The sequence below is a fragment of the Mustelus asterias genome, chromosome 14, assembly GCF_964213995.1.
Source record: "Mustelus asterias chromosome 14, sMusAst1.hap1.1, whole genome shotgun sequence".
NCBI classification, from domain to species: Eukaryota; Metazoa; Chordata; class Chondrichthyes; order Carcharhiniformes; family Triakidae; genus Mustelus; species Mustelus asterias.
Genome location: NC_135814.1, coordinates 59,679,704 through 59,703,538, shown reverse-complemented (window position 1 = coordinate 59,703,538; position 23,835 = coordinate 59,679,704). Strand labels below are relative to the sequence as shown.

The window sequence follows — 23,835 nt, the reverse complement described above, 5'->3', positions numbered from 1 at the left end:
CCATTCTGGGGTGGGTGAGGCAGTAAAATTCCGGCCATGGTCTTGATTCAGAGGATCAAAATGTAGAATCAGTTTCGGTAGAGACAAAAAAAGCCAAGAGTTTTTGTGGGGGGAGGCAGGGGGGGGGTTTAGAGTTCATAGGCCCCTAACTGTAGCTACACAGTAGGATAGTACAATTCAATAAATAATGGAAGCTAGTAAGAAAGGTACTACAATAATCATGGGTGACTTTAATCCTCACATAGATTGGATGAATCAAATTAGTAAAAGTAACTTGAAGAATGAGTTTATAGAGTTGATTCAGGACAATTTCTTGGAACGATACATTTTGGAACCAACCAGGGAACAGGCAATTTTAGATCTGGTAATGTGTAATGAGCCAGGATTAATTAATGACCTCAAAATAAAGAATCCTCTTGATAAGAGCAATCATAACACAATAGAATTTCACATTCAAATTGAGGGTGAGAATTGAGAGACTGAAACTAAAATCTTAAACTTAAACAAGGTATGAAGACAAAGTAAGTGAACTGGGTAAATAGGTTAAAATGTGAGATTGTAGAGAAGCAATTGCAGACATTTAAGGAGATATTTCATAACTCTCAGCAAAGAAATATTCCACTGAGAAAGACTCTGTGAAAAGGTTGCTTCATCCTTGGTTACCTCAAGAAGTTAAGGATGGTATGAAATTGAAACAAAAGTTGCATAATGTTGCAAAGATGAGTGATAGACCAGAAGATTGGGAAAACCTCAGAAACCAGCAAAGGATGACTAAACAAATAAAGAGGGAGCAGTTGGAGTATGAGAAAAAGCAAGAAAGAACTTTAAAAACATACAGTAAATGCTTCTACAAGTATATAAAGAGGAAAAGAACAGCTAAAGTGAGCATTGGAACCTTGAAGCATAAAACTGGGGAATTAATAATGGAGAAACAAGAAAATGAAGGAGACTGAACAAATATTTTGTACTTGCCTTTACAGGAGGAAACACTAGAAGCATCCCAAGAACAGGAGAAAAGCAAGGGGCAAAGCAAAGGGAGGAACATAAAATGATCACTGGAGGAAAAAGTACTAGGAAAACTAATAAGGCTAGAGGCTGACAAGTCCTTGGACTTGATGGTCTGCATCGTAGGGTCTTAAAAGTTTTCTGCTGAGATGGTGGACTAATTGGTTGCAATCCTTCAGAATTCCCTAGATTGGAAAACCACATATGTGACACCTCTGTTCAAGAAAAGAGGGAGACAAAAATCAGGAATCGACAGGCCAATTATCCTAGTATCTGACATTGGGAAAATGCTAGAATCTATTATTATAGAGATAGTGAAAGGACATTTTGAAAATTGTAATCCAATCAGGCAGAATCAACATGGTTTTGTGAAAGAAAAATTGTGTTTCACAAATTCATTAGAGATCTTTGAGGATGTAAGATGTAGGGTCAATAAAGGTGTAATAGTAGATGTAGTGCATTTGGATTTCCAAAAGGCATTCAGTAAGGTGCCGCAGCAAAGGTTACGGTGTATAAGATAAAAACTCATGGTGTTGGAAGTGATATATTAGCATGTTGATAAAGAATTCACTAACAGGAAATAAATGGTCAGGTTAAATAGGTCATTTTCAGGACGGCTAACTTAAGGGCTGGAGTGTGTCGGAAATCAGTGCTGGGGCCTGAACTATTTATGGTCTATATTAATGGCTTAGATGAAGGGACCAACTGTACTATAGCCAAATTTGCTGATGATACAAACATAGATAGGAAAACAAGTTGTGAGGAAGATTGTACAAAGGGATATAGATAGGTTGAATGAACAGGCAAAAAATAGACAGACGGAGTATAATGTGAGAAAATGTGAGATTGTCCACTTTGGCAGGAAGAATGCAAAAGCATAATATTATTTAAACAGAGAGATACATTGCAGAATGCTATGGTGCAGAGGACTCTGGCTGTCCTTGTACATGAAGTGCATAAGATTAGCATGCAAGTAATTAGGAAGGTAAATGGAATATTGACCTTCATTGCAAGAGGGATGGAATATAGAAGTAAGTAGCCCTGCTACAGGGCATCAATGAGACCTCATCTAGAGTACTGCATGCATTTTACACCTCAATACATAAGAAGGGATATACTTGCATTGGAAGCAGTTCAGAATAGGTTCAACAGGCTGATTCTTGGGATGAGTTTGTCTTATGAGGGAAGGTTGAGCAAGTTGGGCCTATACTCAGTGGAGTTTAAAAAAATGAGGTGATCTTAGTGAAACACATAAGATTCTGAGAGGGCTTGACAGGGTGAAAGGTAAAAGGATGTTTCTCCTCATGGAGCCATCTAGAACTAAGGGGCAGAGTTTAAAAATAAGAGGTTTCCCACTTAAGATGGGGATGAGGAGGAATTGCTTCCCACACAGTTAGTCTTTTGAATCTTTTTCCGCAGAGGACAATGGAGGATGGGTCACTGACTATATTCAAGGTTGAACTAGACAGATTTTTGATCTACAAGGAAGTCAAGAGTTATAGGGAGCAACAAAGCCACAATCAGATCAGCTATGTTGTTACTGAATGGTGGAGCAGGCTCAATGGGCCATATGCCTATTCCTGCTCCTATTTCTTATGATTTTATATTTACCAACCTTTAAGTAGTAAATGGGTTTCTTCATTTCCATGTTTATATACCTTTAGATGGTAGATATGTTCTTCTGTGTCGAGGTCTATTCTACGTGCCTTCTTTTTGATTGACATCACTGACAATCCGACGTCAATACTTCCATGAAGTTTGCCTTTTTGAATCTAAGAACAGACAATAATGAACTGCAAGGTCAGTGCACAACATTAGGTGAATACTTACAGATCTAAATCAAACAAAAATGCATAGTAACAGGATGCAATATGTTCTGCCCCACAGAGAATTGGCCTCTTTTCTTCACAGGAGTCTATGATGACATGTAATTCTGTCTTATGGTCTTGAAATATTACTCTTTCTCATTCTATGATGCACATTAGAAGTCACAAAGCTGGCTCAAATGCAATGAAGTGATAGCCTAAAAATTCTAGATACAATAGAATGATCACATACATATTATATAACCTATTATCTATTGACAATTAATAAAGCATTATGAAAGTTTTACACTTATTTAAGATTGATCGTTATCTATGCCATGGATAACATTTTCACTCATGTTTCACTATTTTCAAATGTCAGAAAACTAAAATTCAAAGAAAATATAATATTTTGAAAATATGATATTTTTGCCAGCAGGGCTAATGCCTTTTGCAAACTCTCAAAAAATCTAAGGGTTCTGCAAAAAATAGAAAAAGCTATTCATACGTAATTTTAAGCTTGGAAATTAAAATCAACACTTTTCTCCACGTATTCTTTTGCCATCATTTTGCTGAATTCAATAACTCACATAAATTGCAAGTATAACCTAAATACGTCGTAACATAATAATGCAGAAAAAGATCACTGGTCTAAGTAGCCTAACCTTCAAAATCCTCTTGACAGTGATTGTCCAAGTGAATGCCTTTTATCGCCTTTTGTACCAAGTCTGACCATTATTCAGTTTGCTATTTTGGTGTCTATCCCTGTGAATCATTATTAGATGGGACAGCTTCAAACTTCTTCGTAAAATCCATGCAGGTAACCACTAATGCTTCACTCTAAATCTGAAACTGCCTAATACAAATTCAGTAAATTGGTCAGGAGGAACTTGCCCGTCTGAAACTAGGCCCATAATCTGACCCTGATGGTCCTTGTGCATCATCAAATTCTCAAACACTTTCTCCAAAATCAAGACAAGATACACAGGTCAATAAATTGAGTTCCTCCTTACTTCTTCGGATAATCATGGAGTAATATTGCTGAACTCGAGAACTAATTAGTCAAATGAATCAAAATAAAAATAGCAGGCAGCTGGTGTGTTGCAGCTGTAGCACATGGGTTCTGTGATTCAAGAAGACCACATCTGCAGCTTGAGGAACTTTGGTTCAGAGTTGATGAGATGCAGTCTGAACTGCAGACACAACAATACATTGGTGAGATGGGGTGGAGTACCAGGATACTTTGTTCCAAGAAGCAGTCACAAGACTAGATTTGGTCCAGGGTGAGGGACAGGAGGGTAAGAAAGGCAGAAACAGGGATCCAGAAGGTAGCAATAGAGAAGCCTCAGCCCTTTCAATTGTCCAACATGTAATAAACTCTGGATTACTGTCTAAGACACAAGCAAATTGAAATAGGGTGAATAATATCAGAGAGTTGAAGGTGTGGCTTAAAGATTGATGTGAGAGAAATGGGTTTCAATTCATGGGGCACTGATACCAGGACTGGGGAAAAGCTGTACTGTCAGGACGAACTTCATCTGAACTGTGCTGGGACTACTCCTGCTCCAATTTCTTATGATCTCATTTAAAAATTGAGCTGTATTTGGTATTTTCCAATCTTTTAGGTTATTATTCAATTCCAACGAGTTCGCAGTGACATCTGCAATGTTCTCAGCCAACTCCGCTAGAATTCTAACATAGCTTTCCTTGTGATTCGAAGAGGTCTCAGTCTGTTCTATGTGCTCTTGTTCTTCCCTCACCTCCAGCACCTTTTCTACTCTTTAGTAAAAACCATTATGACATGGTGATATAGTAATTCCAGCACTTCCATTCCTGAAATGCCAAGTCCTCCCATTGTACCTTTCACTTGCTCTTGATATGTTTAAAATACTATATTATTGTTCACTATGTTCCTTCTTATTCCCTCTTTGCATCTCATCAGTGTTTTTGCTTGATTTTATGGTTCTCCCCATCCTATTTCTTCCCTGTAAGTCTTAAAATTCAAGATGCCCTCTCTTTGTCCCAATGGCTTTCCATTACTTACTTTTGATTTATGTTGCTTTTACTTGCCTGCTTGTTTTTGGGTAAAACAGCCTTTACAATGTAAAACAAAATCCCCTTAATGCACGAACACTCTTTCTTTATTTGCTTCCATTTAAATAGTTCTCATCTAATTCATCCCATGCAGCATTTTACTTCCTCAGTCTGCTATTCTAAAATACAAACTAATGAATTTAAATTATCTATTCTGTTCTCATATTAATCTTAAAATTAACAACTTTGACGGCTTAATCTTAAATATTTCCTTACTTTAACACTGATTTTGTTATTCCTTCTTGATTGCCTTTCCTGCTAACTTCTCTCACCTGCTACTTAAGAAAAGATTCTTGAACTACTTTAATAAACTTCTTCCTCCATAAACTGTCCCTGTGGTAAGCCCCAGTCTGTGTAAGAAAAATTAAAATTTTCCATGACTACAAGGCAGCCTTGGCAGTTTTTTTTTTAATATTCCCATCTCCGTCTTATTTTGTGATGGTCTGTAACGTAATCCTACTACTCCCATTTCACCTATTTTCCAGATGTATCCAAAGACACTAACAATATCCAATTCCTCTTTCTTGGAAATTTGCATTTGATTCCAGCTACTTAACACCATGCATGAAGAATACTTCAGACAATGCATTTGGTCCATCAAAATGGGATCGAAAAATCATTATACAAATCCTAGTGTAATCATTCAAAAATTTGTAAATTTGATTCCTCAATTCCGTCAAAAATTGCAGTAAATCAGTTAATAAATCAATCATTAAATACTATTCAACATGAAACTCCTTTATTACCTACATATGATCCACCCCTTTAAGTATAATAAAATGAAATTTAAAGAGCAACAATAGGGTTACTAAGTAAATCAGAAAAGGTGAACTGCTATGAAAGATTACTGCTTAGATCAGATCACATTGCATGATTACTCACATCAATTGGCGCCTTGGAGTACTTTAGCATCCCATTATCAAGGACAAAGAAACGCTGCAACAAGAAAACTTTAATTAATTGACTAACATACAATCGATACACTTAATTGTAATTAAATTTGTACAGTCTAAAAGTCCAAACCAATCAATTTGATAACAGAAAAACATACGTACAATGTCCTGCATTTCCAAATGTTTGAGGGAACCTTTGATCAGTGAAAATGAAGAGCTGTTTGGTGAGGGCTGCTGTACAGTTTCTCAGAGAGTGCTTAAATGGCAATTTCCAACTTGTTGAAAGCCATTTCACATGTTTTGAAGTTCAGTCACCTACAATTGCACATCTCTGCTACCACACTTCACAATGGCACGGGGCCAGTGCTACCTCCTACCTCTGACAAACAGCATGAAGGGCAGCAACACCAGCAACAGCATCAACTGCCTTGTTCTCAGCCACATGATGTCCCACAGGGCAGAGGAGCTGAACAGAGATCCAACTTGAAGAAGACAAGATCCCAAACACAGGCAGAGAGGATCAGCTCTCTCGACGTGCATGAACACCAGTGCCTCAAGAGGCTCAAGCTTTTACAGCAGGTCATTGTTGACATTTGTAGCCTGTGTTGGCATGAAGAGTTTTGTGCAGGTGAATAGGGTTTGGCACCTGAGTGTGTTAGTCACTCATCACACCATCCTGCTGAGCTCCTGGAACCTCTCAGTGCACAGTCTCCGGAATGGAGGGAGTACACCCCAGCTACTTACTTCCTCAGCCATTCCCATCCACTCCTGATTGATTGTAGAAGGCCAGCCCCTTCCTTTTCTCCTTGGGCGACTCACCTCACTTCTGCCCCTCAGACTCTGCAGTAGGACCTCCAGGTAAGAGTGAGAGACCTGGGAAACAGCCTGTGGTCATTGTAGCCTCAAAATTCCATGCAATGGTTAGCTCTTGTAAATCATGTTGGAGACTCTTCAATTAGAAATCCTGCCTTTGACAGACCCTGTGCATTATTCCACCCATCCATTGATTGCTTGGGGAACTGAAAAATGGGATATTAATGTTGTGACTCAGTTAAAGAGACTCAGCAAAGCCAGCTGCAGAGTCCAATGAGTTCCCAGCAGACTAATGATTGTGTCGATTCAGCGGGGAACTGGTTGAGAAAATTCCACCCTTGGTGTAAAACAAAAGATACATGAATAAAATCTTGAGAAAGTGAGCTTTTCAGCCTACAATGAAAGTGTAAATCCAGAAAACTAATTCAAAATAAACAGCAAAAAGATGGTGTAAATTAATAAAAGGAAAGTTTAGGCATGTTAAAAGGATCAACATATGGAATGGACTTCCAGGTGGAACAGTAGGGATGAAAATCCTGCTGTGATTTATAAAGCAGCTAGAGGTCATAGTGGGAGGACTTTAGGACCCTTCCAGATGCAGAATCTAAAATGGGCAAAATGCTCTCTTCATTTATCTTGTAATGTTATAACAGAGGGAGGAGATGGGGAAAAACACACCAAAGAAATTCAAAATTAAAGTTTAGGTAGCTGAAAACCTGACAAAATTGCAGATTGAATTGGACACAATGATACAGTAGCACAGTGGTAGGCATTGCTGCCTCACAGTGCCAGGGACCCTGGTTGGGTCAGTGGAGTTTGCACATTCTCCCCCTGTGTCAGTGTGGGTTTCCTCCGGGTGTTCCGGTTTCCTCCCACAGTCTAAAGATTTGCAGGTTAGGTAGATTGGCCATGCTAAATTGCCCCTTAGTTTTATCCAAGAATTGTCCTTATTATTTATTGCTTTTGTATTTTCCATAATCACTTCCTTTACTGCATTTCCACCAATTTTGCTGCTGCTTCTTTCCATTTTTATATTTATATTTCTTCCTTTTGGTCAATTTTCAAACAGGGAAATATGGGGAAACAACATAGGGTTGGGTGTCAGGATTAAAGTAAATATCAGAGACTATGGAGTAAAAGAGGGGCTGTTGGAAAACACAATCGATTAAAATAGCTTTTACACCAGAAGTTCATATACCACACCAGCCTATAATGCAACATTCTGATTAAATAACCCATTTTCCTGAATTGATGATATTACTTGCAAAATCATCTCGCAATTGTGCAACATCGATGCGAGAGCATTTGCTAAAATGACACAGCAATTATAAATAATGTAAATCTTTACAGACCCCAGTTAGAAGTAGGGGCATTAATCACACAGCAACATTCGGTTCCAAATTATTTTGCAATCTCGGGCATCAATGATCTATAAATTTGCCTGTCTTGAGAATGAACTTATCTGAAACTTACTTTATGCCACCCCTTTAAGGGCCATTTTCGTTTCTTCAACATGAATCCTTCATGTTTATCTGGTTTCTGCACATTGCTCTGCCCGATTTTTAATCCTTCAATGATTTCCCAGTTGTCACCATCCTGCAAGTTTTGAGAATGACAATTATTCCGCAGTGAAGCAATTTTTAAGATAAACTCTTGTAAATGAGAAAACACGCAATACTCAGGTTTCCGAATAATACTTTTCAATTGCTTTCACTGGCTTATTATTTACATAGACCTTGAAATGGGGTAAGAGGAAGTGGAGTACATAGCATAAGGATGGATCTGAATACTCTATCTAGTCACTTCATGGAAATGTATAAATGTAGTTGACAATAAATTGCATTTTGCTTAATATTTAACACCATCACATTCCAGGCTCCTGCACTGTCCATGACCGTAAGAAACTACAAAGGGTTGTGAACGTAGCCCAGTCCATCACACAAACCAGCTTCCCATCCATTAACTAACTTCCCGTTGCTTCGGAAAAGCAGCCAGCATAATCAAGGACCCCACACACTGCGGACATAACTCTCTTCCACCTTATTCCATCGGGAAAACGATACGTTTTGGTACATCTGAAATCACGTACCAACTGACTCAAGAACAGCTTCTTCCCTGCTGCCATCAGACTTCATATTAAGTTGATCTTTCTCTACACCCTAGCTATGACTGCAACACTACATTCTGCACTCTCTCCTTTCCTTCTCCCCTATGTACTCTATGAATGGCATGTTTTGTCTGTATAGCACGCAAGCAACAATACTTCTCACTCTATACTAATACATGTGGCAATAATAAATCAAATCATGCCCTTCATATTAGGCTCTTTTTGGGTTCATTTTAACTCCCAGATGGAAACACGTCCTAATAAGCTACCCATCTGAGATGACAGTGAGGAGCTCCTGTTAATTTCAACACCAATAATTAGTATTTTTATATTATAACATCACAAAGTGCTTCAAAGGAGTGGTATCAAGCAAAATTTACCACTGTGCAACTTGAGGAGATATTAGGTCAGGTGACTAAAAACTTGGTCAAACAGGTAAGTTTTAAGGAGCATCTTACATGAGGAGAAAGTGGAAGTGAGGCAATGAGGTTTAAGGAGAGAACTCAAGCGCCAAGACCCTAGGCCAACAGAAGAGACAGCCTCCAATGATGGGGCAACAAAAATGAAGCATGCGCAAGAGGCCAGAATTGGAGGAGTGCAGAGATCTCAGAAGGTTGTGGACTTGGAGGAAATTACAGAGATTGGAAACATGGGAGGGATTTGAAAACAACAATAAGAATTATAAATGCAGGATGATGGGAGCACAGAACCTATTTTTTGTGGGATGAGAGTGGATCTGTCAGAATGAAAGATTGGCAGGATGAAAGAAAGGATGAAAACTGCGGAGGTACTGACAGTAAACGTCCAATCCCCTTTAGATACGAGATGCTGCCAGAGAATAAAACTGCAAACATTACCATAATTGCAAACATTATATCTCTGTTCAAAACAAAAGTGCAAGGATAAACCCAGCAACATAGGCCATTCAGTTCAGTGGTGGAAAAGCTTTTATAAAGTATAATCCAGGACAAAGTAAACAGTCACCTGACAAGTGTAGATGAATGAAGGAAAGCCTGCAAGGATTTTAATTATCTTGACTAAGGTTTTTTTGATGAGGTCAACAGAGAAGGTTGATGAGGATGGCACAGTTAATATGGCTTGCCAGCTAAGCAGAAGTCTATGGAATAAAAGGGACAAGGGCAGCATGGATGCAGAGTTGGCAGAGTGACAGGAAACAGTAGTGGTGAACGATTGTTTTTCAGATTGGAGAAAGGTCTGCAAAGAGGTTCATCTGTGGTCATCTGTGTAAAGGACACAATTTCAAGGTTGGCAGATGACATAAAACTTAGAATTATTGTGAGCTGCAAGAAGGATAGCGATAGGCTTCAAGAGGACATAGGCATGCTATGTTTTAGAAAAAAGACAATCAATAGTGTATGTTTGTAGTGATCACAGTTGATGGTAGGAGGAATGAAGAGAGGTGGTTTAAACTGTAGAGAATTTAGGATATACTTTAGGAAGATGTAAAGGGCAACACGGTGGCACAGTGGTTAACACTGCTGCCTCACAGCTCCAGGGACCTGGGTTCGATTCCCGGCCTGGGTCACTGTCTGTGCGGAGTTTGCACATTCTCCTTGTATCTGCATGGGTTTACTCCGGGTGCTCCGGTTTCCTCCCACAGTCCAAAGATGTGCAGGTTAGGTTGATTGGCCATGCTAAATTCTCCCTCAGTGTATCCAAACAGGCGCCGAAGTGTGGTGATTAGGGGATTTTTACAATAACTTAATTGTAGTGTTAATGTAAGCCTATTTGTGACAATAATAAAAAACTTAAACTCCAAAAAAAAAATTTAAGGCTAAAGTTTAGAAAAGATTTACGAGCATGGTTCCAGGAGTGAGGGACTTCATTTATGGATAGGTTGGAGATGCTAGAGTTGTTCTCCTTACAGATGGGAAAATTGAGAGGAGATTTGCTAGCAGTGTTCAAAATATGAGGGTTCTGGACAGAGTAGATATAAAGAAAATATTCCCATTGTCAGAAAAATCAAGAATCAGGGGACACAGGTTTAAAGCGATTAGCAAAAGAACCAAAGACAACATGGGGAGAACCTTCTCACGCAGCACATGGTTAGGATCTGCACTGCTCTCTGCCTGAAAGGGTGGTGGTGGAGGCACATTCAGTCGTAGCTCTCAACAAGAAACAGGATAAGCACCGGATGGGAAAAGAAACTCAGGGCTATGAGAAAATGGTGGAGGGAGTGAAACTAGTTAAATTGCCTTTGTAGAGAGCCAGCATAAGTCTGGTGGGCCAAATGGCCTCCCTATGTGTTGTGTTGTAACCATTCTATGATTCTAACATCTGTGCTTTTACTTCTTCCATTCCCTCAATGTGGGGCCCCGAGTCACCCCATCCAGGTGGAACAAGGATTCACTTTCAATTTAATGTACCATATGCACTACTCATAATGCAATCTCTCTGCATTGAGTAAAGCACAAATTGATTGGATGATCATTATGCTGAACACTTATGTTGAGTCCATGAGCATGCCCCTGAATGCTGGTTGTTTGTAATTCCCTGCCCTGCTCCACTCTGATCTCTATCACCTTGATCTCATACATGGTTCCAGTAATGTTTAACCAAAGCTCAAGAAGCAGCAATACATCTGTTGATTAGGCACTTTACAGTCTATTGCATCCAACAATGAAGTGTAACACTGCTTCCATGTTGTCGCCATTTATGTCTTTTCCAGACCCATTGCAGTTTAAATCTGACACCAACTCAAGGGAATCTCCAGACATTCAGCAACAGTGGTGCTGTTAAGCAGGCAGGTAGACAATCACATTGAAAAATCTCCCAGGCAGCATGCCAGGAAAATCTGATTGTCATTTAGATTTTTAATATCAGATCGCAAAAATAAAGATTTGAACATACACATGGATTAAAAAGGTGAAATATTAAACAAACTTAAAAAAAATAAAATCTGGAATTTATCCTAATGAAGAAATTTAGCTTTCCATAAATAGCCAACTTTTCAGCTAGAGAGGTTGTTCAGAAGCAATGATTAACTTAGTGCACAGCTAAGCAAAGTTATTCCCCATATTCAATAAAGTACATTTTGTCAAGGGTTTTATAGCAAGACAAATTGCATCCAAGTGGAAGTTCTAATCGGTTCAGTAATTTCCAATTGATTGCAGTCTGAGGGACTTCAACAACACACCTTATGGAGAAGCACAGAATCACTGACAGCAATTTCTGGATTTCCATGTTGAAGTACAGATTCTCAGGCTCCAGAAAGTTGTTGACAGTCAGCCACAACAATGAACATTAGTGCCATCACTACTACCACAGGATCCAGGCTTTAATACTCTTGCCTTCCACTTTTGTTCTTTCTCCCCATCTCTCATTTTCCCTGACTGCGTTTGCCTAAAACCTGCTACATCCTGAACATTTTTGTTTCCAGGTCTGACGAAAGGTCAGCAATCTGAAACATTACCTCCATTTCTCTGTCCAAAGATGTTGGGTGTTTGCAGCACTTCTTGTTTTTATTTGAGATTTCTAGTATCTACTAGATTTTGCCCTTATCATAAATGAAGATCAACCTGTAAGCATCCTGCAATACTAATTAGAGTATTTTGTTTATATGGCTTCTTGCAGTTAACTTATCCATTTATTTTAAAGCCATAATATCAGCCAAATAGACTATTCACTACTGATTTCCATCACAACAGCATAAAATACAATACCAGTACCAGCACAAGCATGGTAAGGGAACACTACCTGCAGATCTGATAATTTTGACAAGTTACATGTGCAATTTAGAAAAAAAGTAATCAGTAGTATATGTTTGTAGTGATCAATTGTATATCAAAAGCAGCCAACTTATCTGCAGTAAAAGTAATGTCCTTCATAACAGTGGTTCTACTGCAGTCCCTGGATAACGAGACATGGGTAGTTGCAAAGTAGCTGACTGGCGGCTTGTAAAGCAGTCATAATTCATATCACTGACCTTGGTGTGTAATGCACTTTCAAATTTTGACATCTCACTGCTGCTAAAGACAAACATTCTCGCTACAGTGTGGTTGCGTGCTTGCTGTCCCAGTGGACGTAGGATCACATGGGCGGATTACTGATCTCAAGCATGTCACTGGGAGAGCTGTTGGATGCGTGTGGCTCTCCCAAACATGGAGATATTGCGAGCTGCAGCATATGAGCTGTGGTTCAGTCTAAAGATATTCCAAAGAAGTAGCTATCTCAGAAAGATCCTAATGTTTTAGAAATAAAAGTTGGGGGGTGGGGGGGGGGGGGGGGTGTGGGTGGCGATGCTGTTAATCAAAAGAACAAGGAAAAGTACAGCACAGGAACAGGTCCTTCGTCCCTCCAAGCCTGTGTCGATCATGATGCCCTTACTAGTCGGTGCAGGTTTGATGGGCCGAATGGCCTCTTTTTGTACTGTAGGGGATTCTATGAAAATTGCTGTTTCTGTACAATATTATGATAATAACGGCTTAAACTCTTGTATTCTGTTCTCCCCCAAAAGGACGACCATTTCCATTAAATAAACTGACTGGCAAGAGTTCAAAGTAATGTTGTGCCTCACTGATATAAAAGTTCATTGCTAAATTTATTTTTAGGAAACCTGTCTCAATTTTTTAAGCTTTATATTCACCTGGCTTCCATGTACATTGATACCTGGGTGATAAGTACAATTCACAATCCTCCTTTCAAATTACCTGGAGCGTGATTTACCTGTTTTGAATCCAAGTGTCCATTTTAGCAGGAAAAGCGGAATGTTCCCCACTGGCATTAGCAGTGGCTGTGAGGTGACAGTCTTCCACCCGAGTGATGCAAAGTTATGCATTGTTGGAAACACGCCGTCAGCCCAGCTGTTCAGAGTTGGGAGCGCAATTTTTAAAGGGTGCCCCTATTTCTCCACATTGACGGATACGCCCTCCCTCGACCACAACAGAAATGATGATACCCCTGCTGATCAGGGGAGTTCCATCTTCCTCCACCACAGAAAGTCACCTGGGATTTCTGATTAGAGTGATTGACAGGATCATGTGACGATGTGGTTCATGCGTAGTCTTGGTCTGTGACAGAGAGGAACAGCTTTTGCAGAAAGCAGTTAGTTTGCAGCTGAAGCCTGACTGAAGTTGGAAGGATTTTGCAGGATTCTGGAACTCTATCTCTCTGAAAGATTCAAGACTGTCTACACTCATTATAGCAAGTATATTTATGGTTGCTAACTGTATTTAAAGTGGCATTTAAGTCTGTGAAAGGAATGTAGCTTATTTGGAACTGAAAAAGTGATGTTAGAAATTAAAGGTGTTTCCTTTTCATTTTTAAATATTGTTCAACAGTTAATAATTAAGTGCTTCATTTGTTAGAGTTATATTTAAACTGTGTTATTAAAAAAAGTTTGTTTCACTATAAAAGATGCCTACTTTATCAGTGGATTAATTCCTCAAAGTATCCTTTCCTCACATTTATTCCAAAATAGATAAGGGATGTAGTCCAGCTTCGAAATATATCTTGGAGTCCTGGTCCAGCATCCTAGCACTATGAACTTATTGATTCACTGGTGCCCACCTCTCCATTAATGTATTAATTTGCTGCCATCCACTGTTCCACTCATTGAATTCAGTGGCGCTTTAATTTAATGGTGTGTCCGCTACTGTATTGATTTGCAGGTACTTTATTTACTCTATGATATCCCCTCTTCATTAATTTGCAGGTGTATGTTGCTCTATGAATATTTTTATTGAGTGGTGGCCAGGGCTCTAATAACTCATTAATTCACCGTTGTCTACTTAGCTAACTGCAATGCACATTGTTGATATGAATGGTCATGCATGTGGGTTGAGTTTTCCATTTGCAGTTATCTAGTGTCAAACAGAACACATTTTACTCTGTCTTAAGTTCACCAGTTTATTCACTTAACATTTATTTTTTGTATTATGATATTGGCCATTGTGTATGTGTATTTTCACACCGTATGGGGACATGGAGAGAAAACTTTTCAATATTGTTGATTCTCCATGTGAAATGCCAGGGTGAATAGCCTACCATCACCTTTTAAGAAACCAAACCACACATTCTCAGTGAAAGCAGAATATTGTGAATGCTGGAAATTTGAAATAAAAGCTAGAACGACTCAGCTGGTTACGGCAACATCTATGGACAGAAAGGTCACAGGCTTGAAACGTTAACTCTGTTTCCCTCCAACAGATGTTGCCATAACCTGCTGAGTGCATTTCCAGTATTTTCTGTTTTCACTTCACAAGTTTTTGAGGTTTGAGCAGTGAAGCAGAACTCATTGTATTGTCTGATAATCTTATATAATGGCCAGGCTCTGCCAATCCTGTTCTAGTGAAGTTATACTTACATCCTTTGTTGCAAAGCCATCTAAAGCATATAACAATATGAAAATATGTTAAATAGCCTCTTCCTTGTTGAAAACTTCCTTTGTTGGAAGGTAAATAATTCAAGAGTCAGGTCAGGTTCCCAGCATGACTTGTGAAACCATCAGTTGTGTATTCCCAGATGAAAAAAATTCTTCAATCTATTTGACCTCATTCTCCCAATCTTCCCATCTTGCCCTGAGAGAGTTTACTGAATTCGGAATTAAATCCAGAGTTCTGACCACAACCACTCTTCTTAGCAACCCATTCCACTTCTTCGCCACTTTTGCATAAACAAATATTCTTCATGACAGATAATAAAATATCTGAATAGGGATTTAAATTGTAGAAAAACTGAAGGTTAAGAGGAAAAGAATCCAGTGGAAAGTTGAACACAAAAAAAGAGAGGGGGAAACTAAAAAAGGCCAAAAGAGAGTTTGAGATAAATTTAGTAGGTAACGTGAAAGGGAACCCAAAAATCTTTTATAAAACATATAAAAGAATAATTAATAGAATTGTGGAGCTCATTAGCATGTTGATATTGGGGGATTCAGCTATGGTAATGACATTGAATGTCAAGGGACAATAGTGAGATTCTCTCTTGTTGGAGATGGTCATTGCCTGGCACATTTGTGGCACAGATGTTACTTACCACATGTCAACCCAGGCTTGAATATTGTCCAGGTCTTGCTGTATTTGGACATGGACTGCCTCAGTATCTGACAAGTCACAAATGGTGATGAAAGTTGTGTAGTCATCAGTGAACATCCCCACTTCTGAGCTTGTGATGGAATGAAGGTCATTGATGAAGCAGCTGAAGATAGTTGGGCCCAGAACATTACACTGAGGAATAGCGTAATGTTATGGAACTGAGATGATTGACTCTCAACAACCACAACCATGTTGTTTTGATCTAGGTATGACTCTAACCCATTAGAGAGTTTTCCCCGAGGCCCATTGACTTCAGTTTTTCTAGGGCTCCTTGATGTCATACTCTGTCAAACGCTGCTTTGATATCAAGGACAGTCACTCTCACCTCACAGCTGGAGTTCAGCTCTTTTGTCCATGTTTGAACCAAATCTGCAATGTCAGGAGCTGAGTTGTCTTGGGGAACCCAAATTGAGTGTCTATTAGCAGGTTATTGCTGAGTAAGTGCCATTTGTTTTTGATCCCTTCTGTCACTTTACTGATGGCCAAGAGTAAACTAATGAGGCGGCAATTGGCCAGGTTGGACCTGTCCTGTTTTTTGTGTACAGAACATTGCTGGGCAATTTTCCATATTTCTGAGTAGATGCCAGTGTTGTACATGCACTGGAATAGCTTGGTTGGCACATGGCAAGCTCTGGAGCCAAGACTTTAGTACTATTGCCAGAATATTGTCATGGCTCTTAGCCTTTGCAGTATCCAGTGCCTTCAGCTGTTTGTTGATATCATGAGGAGTAAATCAAATTGGCTGAAGACTGACTTCTGTGATGTGAGGCCGAGATGGATCATTCACACAGCACTTCTGGCAGAAGATTATAGAAAATGCTTCAGTCTAATCTTTTGCACTGATGTACTGGGTTGCTCCCTCATTGAGAATGGGGGTATTTGTGGAGCGTTCTCATCCAGTAAGATGTTTGATTGTCCCACCACCATTCAGAGCTGGATGTGATGGGACTACTGAGGTAGATCTGATCCACTGGTTATAGAATCGTTTAGCTGTATCTATCAATTGCTGCTTACGCAGTTTGGCACACAAGTAATCCTGTTATAGCTTCACCAGGTTGTCACTTTTAGATATGTCTGGTGTTGCTCATGGTATGCCCTCCTGCACTGTTGAACCAGGGTTGATCCCCTCACTTGATTGTAATGGTAGAGTGGGAAATGTGCCTGATTATGAGATTGAACACTGTTGTTGAATACAATGCCGCTGCCGAGGTCCACAGCACCTCATGGTTGCTCAGTCTTGAGTTGATAGATCTGTTTGATATCTAACCCTTTTAGCATGGTGATAATGCCACACAACACAATGGAGATTATTCTCAACATGAACACGGGACTTCATTCCACAAGGACCGTGCAGTGGTCACTCCCACCGATACGGTCATGGACAGATGTATCTGAGACAGGCTGGCTGATGAGGATGAGATCAAGTATGTTTTTCCCTCCTGTTGATTCTCTCACCACCTGCCACAGATTCAGTCTACAGCTATGTTCAAAAAGGACTCAATCAGCTTGGTCAGTAGTGGTGCTACCAAGCCACTCTTGGTGATCACATCCCATCCATCCCAATTTGGTAATCCCATCCAGAGTGCATTCTGCACCCTCGCCACCCTCAGTACTTCCTCCAAGTGGTGTTCAACATGGAGGAGTACTGATTCATGAGCTAAGAGGGACTTACCTTGCCCTTATTTAACTTGATGCCATAAGACTTGATGGGGCCCGAGAGTCAACATTGAGGACTCTCAGGGCAATTTCCTCTCGCTGTGCTGCCACCTCTGTCCTGCTGGTACGATGATAATGGTGATGGTGGTTTCCAGGACATCGTCTAAAGGTATGGTAAGCAAGAGTTTCTTTCATATATAAAAAGGGAGAGAGGCCAAAGCAAACAAAGCCCCTTAGAGAATGAGACTGGGGAATAATGAGGAACCAGGAAATGGCAGAGGAATTAAACACATACTTTGTGTCAGTCTTCACAGTGGAAAACACTAATAACATTCGAATATTACTAAATAATTAAAAGGACAGAAGGGGACACGGGGAGGAAATAAATACAATAACTATCATTAGATAAAAAATACAAGGGAAACTAATGGTGCAAAAGGCCAATAAGCCCCCTGGACCTGATGGGTTGCATCCCAGGACATTAAAGGAAGTAGCTGCAGAGATAGTGTATGCACTGTTAGCAATCTTCTGAGAGTCCTTTAGTTCTGGAAAACTGCCAATGTAACACCCTTATTCAAAAAGGGAGGGAAACAAACACAGGTAACTATAGGCCAGTTAGCTTAACATCTGTCATTGGGAAAAATGTTACAGTCCATTATAAAGGATGTAATAGCAGAACATTTACAAATACGTGATATAAATCAAGCAGAGGCAGCATGACTTCATGAAGGGGAATTCATGCCCGACAAATTTATTAGAATTCTTTGAGGTGTTAACAAGCAAAATAAATAAAGGGAAAACGAGTAAATGCAATATACTTGGATTTCCAAAAAGTGTTTAATAAGTACCGCACAAAAGGCAACTTAATAAGATAAGAGCCCATGATATTGAGGTTAGCATATTAGCACAGATAATTGGCTAACTGATAGAAGACAAAGAGTTGGGGTTAAGGGGGGAATTTTAAGGATGACAACCAGTAACTAGTAGAGTACCACAGGGATCAGTCCTGGGCCACAATTATTTACAATATATATAAATGACTTAGATGAGGGAAATGAATATACTATTGCCAAGTTTGTGGAAGACACAAAAATAGGTGGAAAGGCAAGTGGTGAGGATGACACAGAGTCTACAGAGGGATTTAGACTGGTTAGGTGAGTGGGCAAAAACTTGACAGATGGAATATAATGTAGGGAAATGTGAATTTATGCACTTTGGTAGGAAGAATAAAGAAGCTGAATAATATTTAAATAGAAAAAGACTGCAGAAAACTGCAGCGCAGAGGGATTTGGGGGTCCTTGTGCATAAATCACAAAAAGCTAGCATGCAAGTTCAGGAGGTAATAGGGAAGGAAAATGGAATGTTGGCCTTTATTTCAAAAGGAATGGAGTATAAAAATAGGGAGGTCTTGCTAAAACTATACAAGGCACTAGTTAGACCACACCTGGAATATTGAGAACAGTTTTGGTCCCCTTATCTAGGGAAGGATACACTGGCATTGAAGGCAATCCATAAAAGGTTGGTTGATCCTGAGTATGAAGGGATTTTCTTATGAAGTGAGGTTAAGTAGGTTGGGTCTTTACTCATTGGAGTTTAGAATAAGAGGTGACCTTATTGAGACATTTAGGATTCTCAGGGAGCTTGACAGGGTAGATGCTGAGAGGTTGTGAAAGAGTCTAGGATCAGAGGGCATAATCGCAAAGCAGTGGCCCATTTAAGACAGAGATGAGAAGGAATTTCTTCTGGGGGTAGTGGTCTGTGAAATTCTTTACCATGGATAGCTGTAGAGGCTACGTTGTTAGGTTCAAGGCTGAGGTAGACAGATTTTTAACCAGTACAGGAATCAAGGGGTATGGGGATAAGGCGGGCAAGTGGAGTTGAGGAATATCAGTTCAGTCATGATCTTACTGAATGGCAGAGCAGACCCAATGGGCTGAATGGCCTGATTCTGTTCCTACAGTCTTATAATATGAAATACTTGGTTATTTCTGCAGTCCATTTTTAGGGTATAGTATCACACCACACGGAAACATTGAATACAAAAACAAAGAAGCTCTGCTAAACCTTTACAGATGACAGGTTGACCACAGCATTGTGTACAATTCTGGACACCACATATTAGGAAGGATGCCAATGCCATGAAGAGTGTATAGGAGAAGTTCATCAGGATGATACCAAGGATGAATGACATCAGGCATGTGGAGAGACTGAAAAGGCTGAGATTGCTTTTCTTTGACAATGGAGGTCTGGGGATGCCTGGTATTCGAAATTATTAGGGGCTTTGATAGAGCAAGTGGGGAGAAATTGCTGTGTCTGCTAATTGGGTGAGAAACCAGAGATCACAAATTTAGAATAATTGGCTAAAGAACTAAAGGGGAAAGGAGAATTTTTTTCACAGAGGGTTTTTGATCAAATTGCACAACTCTTTTGAAGAAGCAGCAGTCACAACAGGCCAAATGGCTGCCGACTGTGCTATAACATTTTCTTATTCCATGTCTATCCAATAATTTTCCCTTCACGTCTCCGAATTCATGTCCTTGTACCCTCAGAATTATTATTTCAGGTTCATTGTTTATTTGCCTCCACATACAGTATACACCTCTATATTATCCTGCGAGGCATCCTTTTGAAGTTGAAGAGTCATAACTAATCAATCACCCTTCTGTCACATTGTCACCCTCAATTTTCTTCAATGTACTGCCTCCAGGATGCAGATTGACCTCTTACAGCTTCCAGAATGTAACACGGTATCCAAGCTGACAAGGGTATTGTCGAGCTCCAATATGACCTCTAGGAATTTAAACTCAAACTAATTCAGCAATATAACTTTGCATACTATTTGGTTAATTTATTGCATCTTAAATAATATAGAGATGGTAAGCAATGAATGAAAGCTTATCCCTCTAACAAATCATCTGTTCCAGTTGTCCACTCCAACCCCACTCTCAGAAACCTCAATGCCAACGGTGACGTTAGTGTACCTTTAAGAAAGACTTTTTTAAAAATCATGATCTCTGCAGCTCTCACAGCTTCAGTATTTTCTCAACTCACAGCCTTAGATGATGTCATTGTGGCACTGGCTTGACTGGAGATGTTCTTTTACAGCTGCTTAAACGACGGTTTGTTTATTTTTTACTGGGATATTTATGACTCTGCATTGCTAGGACAAAACTGGTTGTCAGCTCAGGTGACGAGTTTTTTCATTTTCAGTTTAGAGCTGCAGTTTTAGTTTTAGAATGGACAGCAAGCTGAAAAGAAATCTCTCTCTCTCTCTCTCTCCCTGGTTTTAAAAATTCTGAGGGTAAGGTGAAAATCATCCTGGAGTAGAAAATCTGTTGTGGTGACGTGATCAGAGTCTACCTGGGGTCCTGGGAAGCTGTTCTGAATTCAAACTGTTCTGAGTCTATCCAGAGAACTGCAGACTTCATCCAAAGGCCTCAATTCCAGTATCATGTAAGCATTAGTCTATACTGGATTAAACCTGTTTGAAGGGCCTTGTTTATGGGATTGGTTTGATTGGGACAGCTCCTCTATATGTTAAGGGTTATACATTATCGTGGTTGTTTTGTTTTTGTTTGTAATTGATTAAAGTTATTGCTAATTTTCTTTCCACACGTTAACTACATTCTTAAATAAACTTTTGTTCGATAAAAGCTCCCTAGTGGGTCATTTAAATCATACCTGAAGTGAAACACATCATGCTTATCCTAGCCAAATTCAAGACGCAAAACTTATGGTTCAGGCGGGCTCCATAAAACACTTTGGAGTTTCTGACCTGAACCATGACACCAACCATGGAATCTATTTATATTTTTTCCTCCAATATGCCTATCCTAGTACTTAATTGCATTTGCCACTGATCAGTTCCAGTGCCTAACTGCTTGGAAAGTGTGTGAGTTGTCCATTAGGCCATCTGGAGACGGAACTCTTTAAACATAATCCACAATATTTTTAACACAAAAATTGAATACCTGAATGCAGGGTGGAGAGAGGCGGGAGACATGGAGAGAGGTGGGAAACATGCAGCAAGCCTCAGCATGACAGTCAACAGTATAACTTGGTCTGGTGACTGAGTATCATAGTCCACAGGCATCATCCCAAGACTGGTAATTCTAATAAAGCTATAACTTTAGTTAAGAACATTTAATTGTGTGAAAGAACAAAACTATTTTCAGAATACTGCAATTCAGAATTTCTAATACAAATACTAAAATATTCTAACACTGTTTCAGACAATAAGTTCAGGATTCCGAAAAATGTATTTTGTAGAACCAATTAATCATAATACAAATTGGAACGGACAGTATGTTCTAATTGTTCCTGGTTACACAATTTCCTCTGCAATTCTATTCTCAGGTGAAAGCCTTTCATTGACTTGAATTGATTTCACCAAAATTAATACCCACTACACATCGTACCTCATGCACAGCCTTAAAACAAGAGCCAATTACATGAGTGACTGGAAATTCAGGCATATCCAGCCAAGTATCTTAACACTCAAAAGGTCAAAAGGATTATAGTCAGCAGCAGTTTTTTTTTGTTGCCTTACCGGTCTAGCTTCTCTTTGAGAGGACGAAGATGATGACGCACTCCGATGAGTGGGAGTTGATATTTTGTGAGCAGGCGACATAATTTTCTCCTCTGAGCTCATGCTTACTGATGGTGGCTTGGTGTACGTGGAAACAGCTGCACTAGGGCCTTCACTTAAACTTTAAAATTACCACTTGACTTCTTTACGTTAACTAACATTATTTCAATCAGCACAGCAGCAACAACAAGACTGGGAATTCCGGAGCTAGTGCTGCCTTTTTTGTTTACCAGCCCAACCTAAAAGAGAAAATAAAAATGAAACAATAAAATGTGTCAAATTAAATAGACACGGGTATTGACAGAACAATTGTTTTAAACCATAAAACTTACAGGTTGCATTCAACAGCAGGAGCAGCCAAAACAGTCAATCAAAATGTATCTAATTCCACATGCATGAAATCATTTGCAACAATGATTTGGTCCCAAAATATATTGTCAATTGCAGTAACTTGAACTATAATGTATGTAAACACTTTCTCATTTTATTATGCACAGCGACACATCACAACCTGCAAATTATTCTACATTTAAAATGTGGGCATCCACTCTAAATTTGCAGACATTAAACTATTTGCCCATTGTTCGCAATTGGCATAGCTGCCTCATCATTGGTGTACTCTTCTAAAAGGTATTTTGCATTCTGGATTTTTTAAAAGTTAGATTTTGACTGCATGATGTCAATTATGATTTAAAAACTCACTTTACACAACCACTATTTTCTGCTATTGACCAAATTGGTTCCCATCTCCGATCCCTTGACCTTGCAAATAATGAACAGCCTTTAAAGGAGTTAAGAAGTCAATCATGCACCACAGAAATATGAACCTCTGACCTGCCCTTGTAGCCACAGTATTTATATGGCTGGTCCAGTTCCAGGATGTTGATGGTAAGGGATTCAACAGGATGGTAATGCATTGAATGTCAAGAGTAGTTTAGATTCTCTCTTGTTAGTGATGGTCATTCCCAGACACTTGTGTGGGGCAAATATTACTTGCTGCTTATTATCCCAAACTTGAATGTTGTCCAGGCCTTGCTCCTTGTGGGCATAAACTGTTTTGCTATCTAAAAACTGCACAATTGTTAGATCCACAATCCTGACCTTGGAGGGAAGGTCATTGATGAAGCAGTTGAAGATGGTTGGGTCTAGGACACTATACTGAGGAACTCCTGCAGTGATGCCCTGGGGCTGAAATCATTGATCTCCAACAAGCACATCCATCATTTTTTGTGCTAGTTTTCACTAACAACCAGTGGAGAGTTTTCTCCCCGATTCCCATTGACTTTTGCTAGGGCTACTTTATGACTCGCATATCAAATGCTCCCTGATGTCAAGGACAGTCACTCCCCTTCAGCTCTGGAATTCAGTTTTTCCATCCATGTTTGGACCAAAGCTGTTAAAAGTTTGGAACCAAATGGCTCTGGTGCAACCCAACTGCTCGTTGGCAACCAGTTTATTGTTGAATAAATGCAATTTGATAGCACTGCCAATGACACCTTCCATAACTTTGCTGGTACTATTTCTTTCCACAGATGCTGCCTGACCTGAAGTTTTCCAGATATATTTGTTCTTATTGCATGGTCCATTGGTTCTAATGTACATACTGGATGAGAGGGCACGGAGGATGCAGGGATTGATAGAAGGGGCATGGATGTGAGAGGTGAGGTGGAGTGCCAAACAGCCTTTAAAATAACTAGAGAACCGACATGGGCAATCTAACCAGCCTGTCTTGGCACCTGCCCACCTTCAAGGCTCCCTCTGAACTGCCTCCAGAGATGCAGGGCTCAAATCCATCCCGATCTTTCCTCGCAGGCTAAAAGTA

The 23,835-nt window shown here is 39.6% G+C and overlaps 1 protein-coding gene across 1 annotated transcript in view; it reads right to left on the bottom strand.

The window, feature by feature from the left end:
- osbpl6 (oxysterol binding protein-like 6) overlaps positions 1 to 22,076 on the bottom strand; it is a 99,923-nt gene extending 77,847 nt beyond the window's left edge. Inside the window, exons 1-4 of the mRNA XM_078228483.1 lie at positions 21,975 to 22,076; positions 8,084 to 8,206; positions 5,787 to 5,840; positions 2,664 to 2,777 (exon numbers count right to left, since the gene is read on the bottom strand). Of these exons, the coding sequence (XP_078084609.1) occupies positions 2,664 to 2,777; positions 5,787 to 5,840; positions 8,084 to 8,206; positions 21,975 to 22,076 (393 nt within the window). The remainder of the gene's footprint in view (positions 1 to 2,663; positions 2,778 to 5,786; positions 5,841 to 8,083; positions 8,207 to 21,974) is intronic.
- Between the last annotated feature and the right edge of the window lie 1,759 nt (positions 22,077 to 23,835).